The sequence below is a fragment of the Equus asinus genome, chromosome 29, assembly GCF_041296235.1.
Source record: "Equus asinus isolate D_3611 breed Donkey chromosome 29, EquAss-T2T_v2, whole genome shotgun sequence".
NCBI classification, from domain to species: Eukaryota; Metazoa; Chordata; class Mammalia; order Perissodactyla; family Equidae; genus Equus; species Equus asinus.
In genome coordinates, this window is record NC_091818.1 from 28,556,339 (window position 1) to 28,572,823 (window position 16,485).

At 35.1% G+C, this 16,485-nt stretch overlaps 1 protein-coding gene across 1 annotated transcript in view; it reads right to left on the reverse strand.

The window, feature by feature from the left end:
- The window catches only part of MALRD1 (MAM and LDL receptor class A domain containing 1), a 650,667-nt gene that overhangs the window by 3,907 nt on the left and 630,275 nt on the right, over positions 1-16,485 (reverse strand). The window contains exon 40 of the mRNA XM_070500958.1: positions 2,492-2,567. Within this exon, the coding sequence (XP_070357059.1) occupies positions 2,492-2,567 (76 nt within the window). The remainder of the gene's footprint in view (positions 1-2,491; positions 2,568-16,485) is intronic.

Below are 16,485 nucleotides of genomic sequence, written 5' to 3' on the forward strand. Positions count from 1 at the left end.
TAAAACCACCTACTTATTCATAAGATAATTGGGGTTGGTTGAACACTGACTGAATATTTGATTGGTATCAAGGAATTATTATTAAATATTTAGGTGTGATACTGTGGTTATATTTTTAAGAAGTTGTTATCTCTTAATGATACAACTGAAGTTTTACAGGTGAAATTAAATGATACCTGAGATTTGCTTTAAAAAGTCTGTTTGACACGAAGATTGAATCCTACTGTAAACTACGGACTCTGGGTGATAAAGATGTGTCAATGTAGGTTGAAACAAATGTACCACTTTGGTGTAGGATGTTGATAATGGGAGAGGCTATGCATGTATGGGAGCGGGGGACATATGGAAACTCTCTGTACTTTCTGTTCAATTTTGCCATGATCGTAAAACTGCTCTAAAGAAAATAAAGTCTAAAAAAACACCACCACCACTCTGGTGGGTGTAAGGAATGGGTGACAGTAGAGGTGAAACAAGAATGACCCTGGTTAATAATTGTTGAAGTTGGCTGGTGGGTACATGGTGGTTCATTATACTATTTTCGCAATTTCTATGTCAGAATATGAGAATTTTCGCTAAGAGTGTTTAGAAGAGTATTTTAGAAAGTCTATTTGTCTGTTACAATGCCAGGGAAGGTGCACTTAATTTAATTAATACATTTGTCTCTAACACAATAGAAATCAAAATAGCAACAAAAGTCAAGAGCTATGACAAGATTTCTTACATAGCCATTCTTAGTGGAGGGAAAATAGAATGTGAAAGAGGGATAATTTTTTTAATTAGAATAGAAAATAAGAAGAAAGTGCTTCGAAGGTTCTTGAGTGATCAGTTGCACTGCTGTATGCACACATAATAGAAAGTGTCTTGAAAGCACGTTGTAAGGTGGGGTTTCAATATGGTCCTCCTCCTGTGCACCAGAGAAACCATTTTCTCCATAGAAAGTAAAAGATGCACAACACCTTCCTAGCAACATTTTAATTACTACTGGCTTATGTGATATTAATACAAAAATGTCAATTTTAAAACATTATATTTTAACTCCTTACATCATTTGTATCTTTCAGACACTAAAGTTAAACTAAGCTAAAGATAAAAAGATTAAATTTTCTTTTCTTTAGTAAAAATGAAAATTAGTTTATATTACACCTTCCTACTTTGCCAAAAAGACACATTACACTTACGTCCCTTAAATATGCATCTGCTTATTTATTATCCATTAAGTAGGGCTACATTTTTGTTTTTACTCTAGGTCTTGATTGACTTGACAAATCATCTAAATTAATTCTTTCTGTACTCTGGGAAATATCTTACTTCTTGCTTTTATTCCTACTAAAACAATATGAAAAGTTCGTATGACATCATTATTAAAGAAAACACACAGGCTGGCCCCGTGGTGCAGTGGTTAAGTTTGCACATTCTGCTTCGGTGGCCCAGGGTTCGCTGGTTCCGATACCGGGTGCGGACATGGCACTGCTTGTCAAGCCATGCTGTGGAAGGCGTCCCACATAAAGTAGAGGAAGATGGGCATAGATATTAGCTCAGGGCCAGTCTTCCTCAGCAAAAAGAGGAAGATTGGTGGCAGATGTTAGCTCAGGGCTAATCTTCCTCAAAAAAAAAAGGTAAAAAAGGAAAAGAAAACAGAGAAATAGAAAAGTTAAGCATTGTGTTAGACTTCTATCACATCACCAAGCTTCTAAAATGACTAGAAATCATCTGATTTGACACCTTGTTACTACTAATTTTCAATAACAGTAACAACTGTTTATGGCCTATTTTCATTAAAAAAATAATCCGGGAAAAGTAAAACTTTAGCTTTCTATGTGCTCACTTTGACAAGGGAATGAATCTGATATAATATTTCTAAAATCAGATGGAAGGAAGCTTTCATAGACAGGAAGTGATGTGTCACGGCTAATCCTATTTACACCCAAACGAATGCTCATATTACCTACTTAAGAAAGGAATGAGAGAAATTTTACCTGCCATTCTCTCTCTAGCCTACTGCTTTTACACAAATAAAGAGTAGCCCTATGGCCAAGAAAGATATAATGCACTTTAATTTCTCCTTTCTTCTTCTGAGTTATCAGGTAATGGCCCTCACTGCCACACTTAAATTTAAAGAGAACACCGAATGCGATCCTCCTTTTTGTCTTTTAGAATAAAATATGAAGAAGAGTCAATGAATAGTTACTGTGGGTAGCTGACTAATGGGTTAAACTGATGCTTTCCAGATTTGTCAGCTCTCTCTGAGTGTGAACAACTATCACAAAGCCATTTAACAGTGAACTGATTTTACAAGCAGATTGAAACTGTCCTGGAATGGAAAATTCTCATCACACATTTAGAGAGAGTGAAACTCCTTTCCTCCCTCAGATGGAATAACTCCAGTAAAACATTCCTCTTAGCCAAGATGTGGAAACATGTCCAGACAACACTGTGGTTGGTTGCGTGCGTTTCTGCTTCTGAAACAACATGGTTCACCATTACCACTTACCTCTGTTTTCTCTGGGTTGCTCCAATTCGCATAAACTGGATTAACAAATGCAGAGTTGACACTTCCTTTAGTTTTCCTTAAATCACAAAGGGCCACAGGAAAAAAAAAAAAACAGTAAGTATTGAAATGTACCACAGTACATTTTCATGTTATTTTCTGGTAGAAATCTTTGAGAGACACATTGTCTAGCCAGCATACTTATTTCTATGAATGTACGACCGTAAGTAAAGACTTTCTTGTAGGACACCAAAGCAACCAAATTCTCGAAAGTAAATGTAATTTTACCTCTGAATATTTAGATTCAAATAAACCCAGGCAAATAAAAAAGTGGCATAAATTGGCCTTAAAATTTATTTCTTAAAATATTAAATAATACAAAGGGTACAGTGTTAGTAAGAACAATGTAATATAAGGCTGAACTGGTCACAAGGAAAGGCCACCTTGAAGTCCCTTAGATTTGAAAAGTGCCAAATTACCACATCCTAAAGAGCATTTGTCATGACAGTGTCTGTCATATAGATCTACAGCACATGAGTCTTACTCATTAACATTTTAAACAGCAAATTTAAATAAGAGTGCTTTGAAGAGTTTTTTATGTTAGTGTTTCCTTTCATGAATCATAAAGAGACGTGTCTTTGGTAATCTCACATATTGGTCTAGATCTGCATAATTTACTCTGATTAACTGGGCCCCTAATTGATGATTTTCTTTTTATGCTTTAATTACTTAAGAGTCAATAGACTAATTAGAAGACAACTAGCCCTAGAGTAGGTGATCACAACTGATGAAGAAAAATGCCCATCACAGGAATGAAAATAATATGACCGGACAAATAAATACAGCCTTTTAAGATATAAGGAAGGATCCCATCCATGCACACACACACACACACACACACACACACACACACACGATGAAGATTCTCCATCACGGAAGGATGATTGCCAATGTCTTGAGGGCAACCAAGAGGAAAAAATATATAATGCGAGAATATTTTTGCCTAATCAGAGTTTAATGACAATATGCTTATCAATACTATTTCCTTAAATCTTAAAAGAAAAGGTAGTAAAGAGGAAGCTCTTATTGATTTGCTTTTTGAAAAGAAATTGTCAGAGGTATGACCTCTTATTTCATCTACCAAACCACATGGTTCTCTTCCAAAACTTAGCATTATTAGTGAGCCCAGCAGCATAATCTGGGTAATTGTGTTTGGCTGGCAATACATCCTCCCTGTGGATTCAGCATCTTCTAAAATTTCTGACCTCTGCTGTTTCTTTGCAATTGGCTTAAACACTCAGTAGCTTAACCAGTTCACCCTCACTGACTGTATTTTGTTTATCAATGAAGAGGGCTATAGTAACTATTTTTGTGGGTTATTTTTTGGGGAAAACCCCCATAAATATACTCTCAAATGATGAGGCAACAAGTATCTGTTAATTCCTTAACCACTAATTGAATGCTTATGAGTTGTTCCAATTAAATTGAATATGTGATGTTTGACTCTTTGCCTTTTCTTCCTCCAAGACCAGTCAATGTTAAGTTCCCAGAGGAGTAAGCTCAGTAAATGGTATAGTTGGGCATGAGCCTAGGCAGGGCTGCTACTGGTTGATACTGGATAGGGAGTGAAGGGCAGTTTTAAAAGGTGTCAACGTGTCAAAGGTAAGGTTGGTACAGGAGAGACTGAACATGGAGTAGGGAGTATCAAAACAAAATGGAAATTAGGAACTAGGTAAAGATGGGACAGCCACAGACACCGATAGCTCAGAAAAATTAATCTCGGCTGAAATCAGGCATGAAATCAAGAAGCAGGAGGAAACCCAACCGCAGGACTAGACAGGACAGATGGTCCAAAGGCTGGGCAGGCAGCCAGGACCTGAAGGGACAGGCTTGGCAGTCAGTGGGATAGAAGTGAGGCACAAGCAACACAAAAGATCTTGCTATGAGGCAGTTGTTTTTGGCTTTCGACTCGTAGGACCCCAGATGACTTAGACCAAGATTGGCAGGACGAAGTCAGGCAAATTGATCAATTTTCCAGTCCTGTTAATTCATACATTGAAGCTACTTCTCCTCTGAAAGGATTTTAAGTCTTCAATAATTTTCTATTAAAATGAAAAGAAATTGTAGGTGGCCTGCCTTTGGGGGTTGGGTGACTATAAATAGGGAAGGGTGTTACTTAAGGGTAAGAATGTGGATTTGTAATAAAAGAGGAAAGGGCCACAGCATGAGTAGTGGAAGGTGAGCAATGGTAAATCTTTCCTACTTCAAATTGTTTATTAGCAATCCCAAACTACTTTTATTTTTCCCAGATCAAAGGCATCTCTCCCAATATTGGAAATCTCTGAATTGCTAGGCTTAGTTCTTAATGTCTTTCCCATTTATAGGATAAAATATTACACACCATCCATAGATACTTCCATTAAGTAAATTTCTAGTGTCTACTCCATTCATTTACTATTTCAAGTTCTATGATATAATTTTCCATCTTCATCAATTATGTAAGTTTGACATTCAAACATAAACAGTTTACTTAAAATGATGGATCCTGATACGACAAAAACAAAATGTTTGCTTGATTAGAAAGTTTTCTGCCAGTTCTAACACTGCATGGTGCAAGATAAGTCTGCATTAGGCTAAAAAATGATATGTTTAACTTACGGTATTTGTCAATAGACAGATGGCTCTTAAAGAGCTGAGGTTTCAAATAATCTAACCATCTCTAGTAATCAGCAAGGAATTGACTTGGAAGTTTGGAGTTAGAGGAAAAAAAGCTGCATGGATCACATGAGTTTTCCACCCATAACTTATCATGCACTCATTTATATTATTATTAAATTCCTGCTACATCCCATTTGTGCAGGATATGGGAATTTCCAATTTAAGTTTAATGAGCATATGCATACCTCTAAAAGAATTCCCTTCATGACTTATTAACTAATGAAATTGTTGTAGTGTTGACCAAAAACACAGAAGTGTTTATAACAGATATCTGAAATTACTGTAAATGGGCAATGAAGAAAAACAAAAAGCATAAAACAAAACTCATCTATGTTGCATCCAGTAAACATGAATTTGAGGTAAATGTTTGTTTTATCTTATGTACATTTTAACAGCTTTTTTGAATTATAATTCATACCATGCAATCCACCCATGTAAAGATATAATTCAGTGCTTTTGCAGTATTAACTTTATTAATTTAATTATTAATTTCAAAAATTGTTGTAAAATGTATATAACATAAAATTGTCATTTTAACCACTTTTTACTGTACAAGTCAGTGGCATTCATTGCATTCACAGTGTTGTGCAACTGTCATCACTATTTCCAAGCTGTTTTCACCGCCAGAAATGGAAACTCTGTAGCCATTAAAAAATACCTCCCCATTCTTCCCTTCCTCTGGCCCCTGGTAACCTCTAATTTACTTTCAGTCTCTACGAATTTACCTCTTCTAGATAATGTGTATGGGTGGAATCCTACAATATTTATCTTTTTGTGTCTGGCATATTTTACTTTGCTTAATGTTTTCAAGGTTCATCCATACTGTAGCATGTATAAGAACTTCAGTCATTTTTATGGATGAATAATATTCCGTTGTATGCATATGCTACATTTTGTTTATTCCTTCATCTGATGATGGACTGGACGCTTGAGTTGTTTCCACCTTTTTGGCTCACTGCTGTGAACACTGACATATAAGTATCTATCTGAGTTCTCATTTTAATTCCTTTGTATATAAGTAGGAATGGAATTGCTGGGTCATATGGTAATTCTATTTTAGCTTTTAGAGAAAACAGCAAACTGTTTTCCATAGCAGCTGCACCATCTTACATTCCTACCAATAACATGTGAGTGTTTGTTTCTATTTCTCCGCATCCTCACCAACGCTGGTTATTTTCTGTTTTATTCCTATTATTATTGCCATCCTAATAGGTGTGAAGTAGTATCAATTGTAGTTTTGATTTGTATTTCCCTAATGACTAATGATGTTGGGCATCTTTTCATGTGCTTATTGGCCATTTGTGTATCTTCTTTGAGGAAATGTCTATTCAAGTCTGCTTATTTTTTTAATTGGGTTGCTTGTCATTGAATTGTAGGAGTCTTTATACATTTTTCATATTAAGCTCTTATCAGGTATATGATTTCAAATATTTTCTCTCATTCTGTGGGTTATCTTTTCACTTTCTTGATAATGTCCTTTGATGTGGGACAGTTTTTGATGAAGTCCAATTTATCTATTTTTTCTTTTATTTTTTGTTCTTTTGGCAGCCTATCTAAGAATGCATTGCCAAATCCTAGGTCATGAAGATTTTACTCCTGTTTTCTTCTAAATTTTTTATGGCTTTAGCTCTTATATTTAGGTCTTTGATCCATCTTGAGTTAATTTTTGTGACTGGTGTGTAACTTCATTCTTTTGCATATGGAATTCTAGTTGTTCCAGCACCATCTATGGAAGAGACTGTTATTTTCCCATTGAGTGGACTTGGTACTCTTGTCAAAATTCAACTAGTCATAAATGTATGGGTTTATGTTTGGATTCTCAATTCTAGTCCATCGATCTATATGTACATTCATATGCCAATACCATACTGTTTTGTTTGCTGTAGCTTTGTGGTTATGTTTTGAAATCAGGAAGTGTGAGTTCTCCAACTTTGCCCTTTATCAAGATTGTTTTGGCTCTTTGATGCCCCTGCAATTCCATATGAATTTGAGTATCAGTTTCCCATTTCTACAAAAAAGGCTGTTGGAGTTTTAATTGGAATTGCATTGAGATTCTGTAGATCTGTTTGGGTGGTATTGATTGACACGTTGACAACATTGTCTTCCTATCTATGAAGTCAAGATGTCTTCCTATTTATTTAGGTTTTATTTAATTTCTTTCAGTAATGATTTGTAATTTAAAGTGTTGAAATCTGTCACATCCCCAGTTAAACTTATTCCCAGGTATTTTATTCCTTTAGATGCTACTGTTAATGTGATTGCTTTCTTAATTTCTTTTTCTGATTATTCATTGCCGGTATGTAGGAACACAACTGATTTTTTTGTGTTGATCTTGTATCATGCAACTTTGCTAAATTCATTTATTAGCTCTAATAGTTTTCTTGTATTCTTTGGGATTTTCTCTCTCTATATATATATACACATGATTACGTCATTTGAAAATACAGATAGTTTTACTTTTTCCTTTCCAATTTGGATGGCTTTTATTTCTTTTTGTTGTCTAATTGCTCTGGTTGAGGTTTCTTATTGATAAACACATTTATCTGCAGCTTATTAGGGCTACAAAACCTTCTCTAGTTTAAAACTAAATTGTAATACTAGTGTATGGGGAAAACAATTACGGCAATGTTTGGACAGTTTTAGGATAGAGTTTGATTGCCACTTAATATGAACATCTTTAGACTAGATAAGTGATTAAAACTTTGCCTAGGTTGAAAGAAAAACAAGGTGACAGTGAGCATAGGTATCACTTTGAGTATTAAATGGCTATCGGGAGGGTGACAAGGAAAGAATGACAGGACAATGCCTAAGTTGCTTCTATTGACAACTCTATACTACAAAATAAGTATCTATTTACACACATTGTTTATTAATAATTTTAATCCATTTTTATAATTTCTTTTACTGAGTGTATCCTATTAATTGATTTACTAAATTAATTGCTGTTTTGGTTATCAATAGGTAATTTAATTTCTTTTTGTTAACAACAGACATATTTTTCTCTAATTTACTAGTATTTCATTTTGTGTGTCTGAGGAACTGCTCAGCCTTCTTAGTCAAATTCACCAAACACCCATTCCCCCTCCCATCTCATGGGAGTAAAGCTGCCACAGTGTGTTCACATTTAAAGATAGCCTTGGAAAATGCTCAGAGAAAAACGAGTTCAAAACTTTACTACAAATGACAAAAGTAAGAGGGAATACCATTTGAGAGAGCCATGCATGATGGTTCCTCTTACATCTAGGTGGATTGTATTATAAAACTCTACTGTAAAAACTGTCTACTAAAAAGAATGGAGAGCTACAGTTGCTGAATTTGGGATAACCATAATGCAGCTATCAACGTGATCTGAAGGGATAAACATGATAACTTATTTACCAAAAGATATTTGCTGTGCATGTACACGTGGAGGAATTTGCTCTCATGCTTCCACTAATGAAATGATTTCTATGTTTGTTTCTAAATGCTAAGGAATATTCTAAGATCCAAGAAATGACTGTTCTGAATTAAGTAGCCTGAAGGAAAAAGATGCTCTACAATGTAGTGACTCACTCCTTAAGAATGATAGAATGTTGGTTAAGTTATTCATCATCTTTCATATTTATTTATTTAAATTCATCCAACTTTTCTAGGACGCATACTAAGTACTAAACACTATGTTAGACCCTGTGCTTAAAAAGTTGATCAGCATATGGCTCCTGCCTCTGGAACTTCTTTTGGAGGGTGGCAGCTGTTGGATTTCTGTCTCTTAGATGAAATTACATCTTTATAAAGTGCCTCCCATAAGTAGATGCCCACTAATAGTTGAGTGCTATTCTCTTTATCTTCTTTTCTTATTCTTTCCTCCTTTTTCCGTTTGTAGCTTCTTTTAAACTTCCCACTTCTTTCTCCTGACCCCAAAGCCTGGGATCAATGAGGGATGTTGGGATAAAGAAAAAGAATAAGGAAGTGTCAAAATTAGTAATAATAACAATCACTGTAGTACGTTCTGTCTGTTAAAACAGCTTTGTTAATTTAGAGCTAGCAAGGACGTTTGTAATCATCTTGTTCATGGCTTTTTTACAAATGAGGCAACTTAGATTCTTCCCGCTCTAGAGTGAAAGTGCTCTGGAGGATAAGGACATCGTCTGGTTTAATCTTCTATCACAGCACCTACTACGGTATCTGGTGCAGTAAGAATCAACTGAGCATTTATAGAAAGAATAACTTGATGAATGTGTGTAGTCCGAAGGCTTAATGATGGAGCAGAATCCACTACAACAAAGGAACCCACTCCGTACTCTGTTCCCCCACACCCACTCCCAGCAGTAAACTTCAACAATACCCAGAACAGACATTCATTTTTACTACTGCTATGACGGAGTCACATTTGTGTTTAGCCTTCTGTTCCACTTAGCCCAAGACTTTAAGTGGGCCAGGAGCCTACTTTTGCCTTCTGTCTCTTTCCATCCTCTTTTTCAATTGGTTAAGTGCCAACCCAGAGGACTAGCTTGGGGGCTTCCCTGAAGATGAGCAGAGTAGAACAGAATTGGCATGGTCCTTCATCTCTTTCTATTACACAAAACCTGAAAAAGTCGTATGACTGGAGAAAAATTAATTTGGCCCAAATAACTCATTTTACAATATTTGAAAATTAAAGGTCTGTATTCCCCATATCTCATGTGCATCTCTGAAAAATGTAAGGTATGAAACATCCATGTACAAACATCAGGGTCTTGAAGTGAATTTTCAGGCTATGACGTATTTTATTTGTTACAACTGCGGAAAAACATTTTCTAGCCATTAAAGTACATGTGATATATATATTTTTAAAAGGATCCATCTAAATTATGAAATACAATCCTTTCACTGTAAATAGAATTCATTTATTCTGGGAGTCACGCCTTTTATATAAATTTTGCTTAGTCTGATTAATGTGAGTCTGGGGTGTCCTAGAGAAGTAAATCTCGATTCTACTCCCCCCATTTCCACCTCTGTCGTTTTAAACTCTCCAATTAGGTTTTCCCAAATGTTTTCAGTCTTCAGACTTTGAATGAAGCCTTTCTGAGTGTGCTAATCTTTCAAATAAAAGAAAAATACACTGCAAAATCCTAATAAAAATATTTCTGGGTTTCCACTTTTACTCATATCTGTTTTTCATATTTATTAAACATACCTATCTCTGTGAAGAAGAGATCTTTTAAGAAATGTCTGCTTTTTAAAAAAAAATAGAGTAGTTATAATTTTTTCAGCCTCATTATAAAAATTAATAAGTGATGCTCTCTTTTTTCTTTTTTTGCTTCCTGATTTTAGAAACTAGGGAAATGAGTTTTTCTGTTTGTTCTTTTGGTTTTTTTTTTTTTTTTTTGAGGAAGATTAGCCCTGAGCTAACATCTGCCACCAATCCTCCCCTTTTTGCTGAGGAAGCTTGGCCCTGAGCTAACGTCTGTGCCCCTCTTCTACTTTATATGTGGGGCTCCCACCACAACATGGCTTGATAAGTCTGCACCCGGGATCTGACCTGGCAAACCCCGGGCCAACGAAGAGGAACATGCAAATTTAACCTCTACGCCTCCTGGCTGGCCCCCGTTTGCTCATTTTTAACTTGTAGTAACAGGAAGAGATCGGTGCACTGTTTCCTATGCAATTTTCAATGCCACATGATTCACATATATCATCTTTCCTTTCTCAAAACCTTAGGTAAGTTTTATTTTACACCTGTCTCTGATCATTTCCAATCCAAATTTTAGCCTGTTTGAATAGACTATTTTTAAGGAGAGTTATCACAAATTTTTAAATTTAGACACTCTTTTGTCTTTTTTGTAATAAGGACAGATTTATGGCAGTTTGCAAGGATAAGCACAATAGAAGAACATAAAACAAATAAGAAGTAGATAGGAAGTTGGAGAAAGGGATTCGGAAAACTGGAAAATAGAGTTGAGCCAGAGGTCACGAGATGGACAGGACATAAAATGGGTATCATGAGAGTCTATATATTTATTAAATGTAGGATACAACCTAGACTTTAAGATTCTCGAATTCAAATTTAAGCAGGACAATCAGCTACATTTGTTACACTTTCAAAAAGAAACAAACCGGGTGCTTAGAAACATATCATCTCCAACTCAGCAGAGAAGACATACATTGTGTGCATCCTGCTACCCAAAGTAACAAGTCCCCACAACATTATTTTAGGAAAAGCCACAATGAGTTTCACTAGGTTGTTTCAACTAGTATCTTTCAAAATATCAGACTGAAACTGTGCCAAAGAGTGCTTCAGGACGAACTACCCAGGAGAAGGTGGCAGCAAGGAAAGAGATGGATTTTATGGAAGCCTTAAAGCACAACAGTGCCTCAGAGAATTTGATTTGGGGGGTATTTGCATATGTTTGTGTTTATCATAAAAAATGTCAACACCAAGATTACAATTTGTAGTGCATAGTTATGGTGTGACACTTTAAATTTGTTATAAGAATCTATAGGTAGAATTAAATAACACTATGAGGCATTATAAGAAAGAATAAATTGGATCTATTAAATCAACCTTTTCTCATTGAACGCACTCTCCTGTAAAATGCTATATAATCTGACTACTGCTAAAGAAAAAAGGGAAGAAATCTTAAGAAGTAGTCAATGGAAATACAATGGTCTCTACTTCTGGCAAGATGATGACTTTTTTTTTTTTTTTTTTTTTTAAAGAAGTAAAACAAACAATCTGGAGAAAAAGGAAGGAAAGAAAAGAAGCATGCCAATTTGAAAAAGCAGGGGTAAATTTGGGGCGGGGGGAGTGTCCAAGAGCTCAAGTTTTCATTTCCAAGTCCTTAAGGGACAAGCTGAACCAAATGTTTGGGTGAAAAAGTTCAGAGAGAATTGGGTTTGCAAACATAACAAGAAATACCACAAAAGGGAGAGGAAAGGATTAATCATCCTGGGTCACAAAACCAAACAACTGGGACACCAAATTTTGCTAAACTCATTCACATGATACAGCAGCTGCCATATTTTTCTCGTGCTCTTTTCAGGCAGGAAATAAATATCGCTGACCACAAAACCTGTCAGTGTTTAATGTGATCTTACTGTGGCAGAGTGCTTAAATGGGAACATGCCCAGGAATATGGATGCAATTAGTGTGAATAAAGGCAACCCAGGTTCCTGTAGCTTAACCTTAAGGAGACCCCATGCTGCCAATGGGAGCACAGTCTCCTCTCAGCTTCTCCTCCTCTGAGTGCAGTGTTAGCACATTCACGACTGCCTAATGTGGACCAGATGCAGAGCCAGAGAGTCCTTTGGAAATACATTTGACAGCACACTTTGAAATTTTTCTTGACCTAGTAAAATTACTAGGCATCAATCTTTAGGAAACAATTAGAGAGGAAGACAAAGATTTATGTAGAAAGAAGCTCATCACAAATTATTAATAATAATGAAAAATTAGATACAACCTACTGTCTAATAATAGAATGATCAAGTGATGATGCATATACTTGAAAAAGAGCATTGAATAGCCATTTCGAGTAATGCTTTAAAGAATATTTAGTGGTGTAAGGGCAGCATTTCCAAAGTGTGGTCTGTGGACTGCTGGAGGTCCTAAGACCTCTTCAGGGGCTGTAGAAATTCAAAACTATTTTCATCATAATAGTAAGACCCATGGGTAAAAGATTCCTTCAAAGTGCAAGCTAGATCAGTTAATTTTTATTATAACAGACTTCTTCACTGTGTTGATATTTGCAGCACTGGTGCAAATGCAATGGTGGGTAAAAACTGCTGGTCCTTTAGCAGGAATCAAGACAATGCTATCGAGTTGTATGTTGTATTTGTCACCACCATGTGCTTGCAGGAAATTTTTTAGCAAGTCAGTTGCATTTAAAAATGACCTCGAGGAGGCAGTAAAAATTATTAATTAACTCTCAACTCTTCGGTACAAGTCTTTTTAATTTTCTGGGAAGTATGCATAAAGCACTTTTGTCCCATATGGAAGTATGTGTTGTCTTGTGGAAAAGCACTATGAGACTGAGTTGCATGCTAAACTAACCACTTTTTCATTGACCAACATTTTTATTTGAAAGAATAAAAGGCACACTATGGTTATTCAGACTAGGGGATTTGGCAGACATTTTCTTACAAATGAATGAAGCAAGGCTCTTAACATCAAAGAACACACCTGACAGCGTCTCTTCCCAATGGTCAAATTCACACTTTCAAACAGAAATTAGAATTTTGTAAAACTTTGGTCCACAACATCTTCCCAATTCTTTAAAAACTTGTCTGATGAAATACTTTTTGTTATATTGCATATTGAAATGTTTCAACACTTGACAAGCTGCATCACTCACCAAATCAATATTTTCTAATTGAAAAATTCATGATAATACAATCACACATGGGTAAATGACCCATTCAAAGTGCAAGATAGACCAATGAATTTTTAATATAACAATATAGAAATTTTACTGATACAGTTTCCAATTCCACATTACAGCTACACTTTAAGAAACTACCACAATATCAAGTTTTGGTGTAGTATAAAAATATCCATAAGTACCTAAAAATCTATGAAAATATACCTCCCTTTTCAAAATATATATCTGTGTGAGATTGAATTTTCTTTATTATACTTCAGTCAAAGCAATATAGCAAAGGTTTTAATGCAAAGTACGTATGATTATCTCGTGCCAGCCCTCACTAAAATTTTGTTTCAGTGTATCTCTGTACTACCCAGCATTGCAGCATCAAATATGAGTAACTACTCATTTATCTGGCAAACATATACTTTTTAATAATTTTTTTCTAGCTACCTCTTCTGAATTTCCTTTCTTTTCTTTTCCCCTATGAATGTGATACCTCAAAATTCTACAGTTGGTAAAGGTCATTTTTCATAAAATGTTACCCATATTTTATATATGTTTATATTATGTATTTATATATATAAAATATATTTTCATAATATGTTATGTTTGTTAACATGTAGTGGATTTATTATTATTTTTAAATGAACTATTTTTAAATGAACTGTACTAATAGTATAATTTAAAATATTTCTTAGTTTTAACTTTTAATATGATAAATTTTGATAGTTCCAACCACATTAAAAAAAGCTCTTTGGGGTCCTCAATAATTTTTGAAGGTAGAAAGTATCTTGAGAGCAAAACTTTGAGAATGATCAGTATAGGGAAATAAGGAGAAAAAAACTTCATAGGTAACAATTCAAATTTCAAGATGAAAAGGCTGTGTTTCTGTGTGCATGTTGATAAAAGTTTGGAATTTGATACATCAAAATGGTAACAGTATACATCTCTTGGTTGTGACATTAAATATAATTTTAAATTCTTTCTGGCACTGTGTTGCATTTCCCAAATTCTATTCATTAGGTGGTTGTATATCAGAATCCTAGGGTGGGGTGATGGTTTTACAGTTTGGAAAAGATCACAAGGGATTTCTCTGCTTGAGCTCCTCACCTCCATCCTGTCCCAGCTCCTTGTAAATCATTTGCCTAAAAGATAAGATCCACATCCCTCATGATCTTCATTTTTTCCATCTTTCCTGACTCCCTTCTTTTAGCATCTCTTCCCAAGGTCTATCTGCCAGTCCTGCTGCTCTACTTCCAGTTTGTGGATGGGACATATTTTTCCATAACTCCTGCTTCCACTCTCAAATGCCCACCTCATTGGCCAGGACCTTTGTTAGCTCTGGAGCCAGATAAAGCACTTCTCTTCTTTGTACTCCACTGTGTATTATGCATCTTCCTATCAGAACATGTAATACTTTTGTTAATTGGAATGAAATACTTTTCCATGTAAATTGCTCCATATGAAAACTCACTCTAAATTCCTTATTGAATTCTCTTATACACATAATCTCTTTGGTTAAAAACTGATTGCAATATTGAAGTTAATTATCAGTCGTCATGATTTCCCATAGCAATCACCTAGCAACTTGCTGCTTTTTAAACCTTTTGACAATTTGAAGTTGACAACCCTATGTAAGAATCTGTCTAGAAAAATGGACTTAGTTGCATCTATTTATTTACATTCATGTCTCTCCCACGTGAATGTTAACTTCTTATTGCCAGAGCTAAAGTCTTTATTTTATAATTTATTCAGGAAACATTACTTCAGTCCCAAGTATGTGCCATGTACGCTATTACAGAGCTACTCAGAGTGTGATGTATGATGGTTCTGCTCTTCTGTTTATCGTCCCATGGTGAGATAAATACAAGAACTGAGAATAAGTGTCTAGAAACATCTGTAGCAATTTGACAGAGTAAGCTTATGCCTGTTAATGCTAAGAAGAAGAAATTTGGACTAGTATTTTATGTGTCTTTTAGTTTCATTTTCCCAATAATTCTTACAAACGCATTGGTATGTGATAGATTGAAAACAAAAGAAAACAGAGCCGGTCCTTGGCCACACATAGTTTGAATGACTGTGCTACTAACACTGAGTGTTCAAATATGAGTAAATACTCATTTGCCTGGCTGACTTCTGCTTTTCATTCCATAACTTTTTCTAGCTACCTCTTGAAAATATTCTTTCTCTCCTTTTCTCCTTAGAAATGTGATACCTCAAAGTCTCACAATTGGAAAGGGCCAAGTACTGTATAACTTTCTCCTATCAGAATGAAATATTTTTTCACATAAATTGCTGTATATGAAAACTCATTCTAATTTGCTTACTGAATTCTCTTAGACACATAATCTGTTTGATTGAAACTGATTGCAGTGTTGAAGTTAATTATCAGTTTTCATGATTTCCCTTAACAATCGCCTAGCAACTTGCTTCTATCTAAATCTTTTTAGACAATTTAAAGTTGACAACACTATATGAGAATCTGTCTAGAAAAATAGACTTAATTCATTATGACACGAATATTCACAAATTCATTTAAATATACCGTATTTTGGATTTATTAATATATTTAGCTAGAGCTCTCTTGGATCTATGAATAAGTTCATCTTATAATGGTTAAAAAATTTAAAAAAATCAATAAAACATTTTCTTGTAGTTATTTTAAGACAACCTATTTTAAAAATGTAATTAGAAATTGTAAGCACATACAAGCACATAATTAGAATTCTATCTATCTAGATATCTTAAAAATAATCGTTCCCTGTTGACCCTCAGTAAATTTCCCCCCATTTTTTCTTACCTGGCCTATGTTTTATTCACACTAAGCCTGCTGTCTCTGTCACAGCTTGTGCCTTTACACACGTTGTTGCATCTCCCTGGGATGCTCTTCCTCCTTTTCATCTGGTGGATTTCAATCCATGAATTCAGACTTGAGGGAGGTGGCACATCCTCACT